We start from the raw sequence: 3,888 nt of genomic DNA on the forward strand, positions 1-3,888 counted from the left end.
GAACCGCTTGGCCAACCGGCCTGGCCGGCTAACCGGTTCACCGATCGATATTTTTAGAAATCGTAAGCCGACCGTCGATGACGGGTAACCATCAACCGAGAACTGGTGATACGGGTCCGGGACGGGGACCGGTTAAGCCGGTTCCGATCAATAGTTGCAACCGATTCAACCCGCCGGTCGACAGGTTTACTCTAGGCATTGCTATAAAATAGTAAAAGCTACTTTTAATATGCACAACCTTACAAAGGGTTTCTCTGGTGTCCTCTGCATCATTTTTACGAAAATGCTCAATTATAACTCACTCTCTCTGAGTTAGAAAAGTTACCTTATATGACATAGACTCAATAGAGTAGGTCAGTAGGACGCATAACTTTATACTTGAGTTCATACATATTAGGGGCAAATTTAGGCCTTAAAATAAGGTCACGTGAACATATGGTCACCCGATTAAATTCAATATATATGTGTATAATTCTTAAAATATATCTAGTATTACCATTTGGAACCCATGCTACAAAAGGCTTAGTGGTGCACTTAATTGAAAGTTGAGTTATTTACCTAGAGAATTAAGGATCAATCCCCACTTAATGCATTTTTTTCATCCTTTTTTTAGTAGTGAATCCATCTTCTAGAAATCCTAGATTTGCCTCTGCATGTAGAGATATAAAGTGTAGAAAATCAAGAAAAAAATTCCAACCAAAACATTTTTCCTTCGTATTAGACACACCCTAATTGTTAGCTTTGTCTGTTGATAAATAGAAAGCTTGTTGTTATCTACATTTTCATGTTGATTTTTGAGTTGTTGAAATTGGGTATAGCACATTTCTAGTTTCTTGGTCATTTTGTGCCACTTTTATGCTATTTTGTGTCTTTTAACTTCTGGGTTTTCCTTATAATACAGTAAAACTTGTAGCTTTTGTGTGTCGAGGAATAAATTAAAGAAAGTTAATTATTAGCTTAAGCTTGTTGATTTTTACATTTTCATGTTGATTCTTGAATTGTTGAAATTGCGTATTGCACATTTCTAGTTTCTTATTGAATTTATGCAATTGTGTGTTGAGGAAACAAAACTTAATTATGATCTGCTCCCCTTCTTTACATACCAGGTAAATTTAGCTACTTGGTTCAGTTGTTAGGTATCATGAGGTGACAAAATGTATAAGGGATCATGAGTACGACCAGATCTTGATAGGAGGAAAGTTATGTGTATTCCTTTTGTCCTGGAATATATAGTGTTACTCTATTTCAGGCGCGGAGCTATAGTGTTAAAGTGGGGTTCGGGTGAACCCAATAGTTTTTGCGTAGACCCTATATTTTTACTATAGAAAAACAGTAAAGGTTGATATTATTTACTTGCGAACCCATATACACAACTAAGCGGACGGTTCAGTGGTAATGCAGGGCTAGAGAAGCTCTCTCTTTCCAGAGATGTGAATTCGAAGCACCACCACTACCTATGTTTTTTCGTTTTTTTTTTTTTTTGTTATAATAAGCAAGATTCTCTTTTAATTCACTTTTTAATATTAGAAGAACGTATAAATTAAACTCATGCAGTTCTTTTCCTTTGGGGGTAACTTTTTCCCTTTTTGCTATCATACAGAATATTATACAGAATTTCTTTTAACACTTTATATTTTAAAGACAAAATATAAAATTGACAAATCAATAAGCAGAAAGCAAACCATATTCTCCTGATACTTGCTGCTACCATTCTTTTTCACAAACCTGAACCCAAAATTCGATTTTCAAAATATACTAAATACTGATATACTTGTTCGTTAGTTTGATGGTTGTTATCAGGGGTGGCTCCAGGGTGAAGCTAGTAAAACCTTTGCGTTAGTCCCTCAAACTTTTGAGGCCCCAAAATTTTTACGGATGAATTTTATGATTTTTTTTTCTTAGACAACATTGAAGAAGTACAAAATTTATAAAATAAAAGAAGGGAAAAAACTATCTACTTTTTAAGAGAAATATTTTAGAACTTTGAACTAAATTACTTAAAATCTTGATATTATTAAATCAAGTTTTTACAACAACATCTAAGGTAATATATTTAAAACACATGACTAACATCTTATTAACTTGAATTAATCCTCACTATTATAAATATTAATAATAATGTTATGACATGTTTAAGATCACAAATTTCATAAGTCTCATAGCCACACATGTTACGGCATGTGTAAGACCACAAGTTTCAAAAGTATTCCTTTCGTTCTTAAACTTCACACCTAGTCATATAGGTTCACATAAATTGAATTAGATGGAGTATTAAGAGTTTACTTCAAAATGTGTGAATCGTCTTGTGTTTTAAATTACCTTAGGAGAAACATTAAAGCTAGTAAAGGGAAATTATAGACAAGCTGGTAAAGGATTTGAAACGTCCACCGTGTCACTCTCCATTTCTATCGTAAGTGGTTGAATTATTTAAAATTATGCTTTATCACAGTAATAATAGCTTTGCTATCAAACTCCAAAGTGCATACTTGTAAGAAGCTGACATCCTTCCTTGTTCTTTTTGCTAAACTAGCATCAACAGTCTTCCTAGCTTCATCATTCATTCTCTTGAGCAAATCCTGCATTAAAAATTTCAATGGAACACATTAGAATTAAGATTAATGAGATAAGCAATAAGTCATCAGAAAGCAAGCCGCTGATATGCACCTCAAAAAGGAGGGATAGTAGGTGACCGGAGAGCTCATATCGTTTATTCCCCAAGTAGTCCTATAATGTCAATTGGACGTACAACAAACATTAACGGGAAGGAAATATTCACAAATTCATTCAGTACCTTTTCTGTACAAAATAAACAAGAAGCATTATTTCTTGGAAACATTTGACTTTGCCGAAATCAAGGGGAATCAAGGAAGAAGGCGGAACAATTTTAACACCAGATCAAATATTAAAAAGAAACAGATGGAGAGCACAAGGTAGATGTTAAAAACAGAAACCTAGAAAAATAAAGTACAGTTTTTTAAACAAGGGAGCTTGAAAGGACACCAAACCTGTTGAACTTTCCTGGTAAACAAGAAATCAGGTCCATTTATGCATGTATAAACAACGGTGTGTTTGTTTTCTCCCCTTGAAATCCAAATATCCATGTACTCAAATATAATTTTATTAGTTCTTCCTATCGTTTTGCTTCCACTTCGTTGTTTTCTACATGTTTACTCAAGAAAAGTTGAAAAATCAAATGAACAGCACATAGTAGCAAGCATTTTTTCCTAGTTTCCGGTTGAAAACAAGACCAATAAACTTACCTAAAAACCTTGCACTTATTTTTACTAGTGCTATTCCCCAGTGTGTGACATCATTTGATAAAACTTTACCTTATAAAAGACAAAGGAGTTACATTTTTTGATAAGTTCGTCAGAGTCTAAATATAAACACGAAAAGTGCAAGGAGTTTAAACAAAAAGCAAGAAATGAAGTGCACACTTCTTCGAAATAAAGTGCAGAATTTACCGAAATTACCTGAACACATATAACAATATAAATTCTTGTTGCTGGAAATCAATGAAGTTACTTACTATGGATAAAATTTTAGCATCATGAAAACTTATTTCGGTGAGGCTACAGAAGAAAAAGAGAAGTTTAGAACCAAAAGTAGCAGAAGATAAAAACTAGCATGCTAGACCAAGAATGATGCATTGTTTGAAGATGAAAAGAAGAATATATAGGTGATTCAAAAGAAAAGAAGAAATAGAAGAAGTACAAGGAAAGGGGTACTGAAAGGAAGAAAATAAACAATGATCGAGAATGCTCGTGTACATCAAGAGGAGTCATAGTACTCAAAAGGTAAACAGGGTTTTCTTGTTGAGGTGATAACCCCTCGTTTTGCTTTGCTTTGTATCGATAAAGTATGGACTTTGGGCCTAACTCAACCCAA

General features: G+C 33.8%; 1 protein-coding gene across 1 annotated transcript; it reads right to left on the reverse strand.

Moving 5' to 3' along the window:
* Positions 1-2,423: 2,423 nt before the first annotated feature.
* Positions 2,424-3,277, reverse strand: LOC132057973 (DNA-directed RNA polymerase III subunit RPC2-like). The gene is made up of 3 exons (XM_059450547.1): positions 3,006-3,277; positions 2,665-2,724; positions 2,424-2,576 (listed from the first exon to the last, which is right to left on the reverse strand). The coding sequence occupies exons 1-3, from the start codon at positions 3,099-3,101 to the stop codon at positions 2,424-2,426; spliced, it is 309 nt and encodes a 102-aa protein (XP_059306530.1). The 5' UTR covers positions 3,102-3,277.
* Positions 3,278-3,888: the final 611 nt, after the last annotated feature.

This window comes from Lycium ferocissimum, chromosome 5, assembly GCF_029784015.1.
Source record: "Lycium ferocissimum isolate CSIRO_LF1 chromosome 5, AGI_CSIRO_Lferr_CH_V1, whole genome shotgun sequence".
NCBI lineage: Eukaryota > Viridiplantae > Streptophyta > Magnoliopsida > Solanales > Solanaceae > Lycium > Lycium ferocissimum.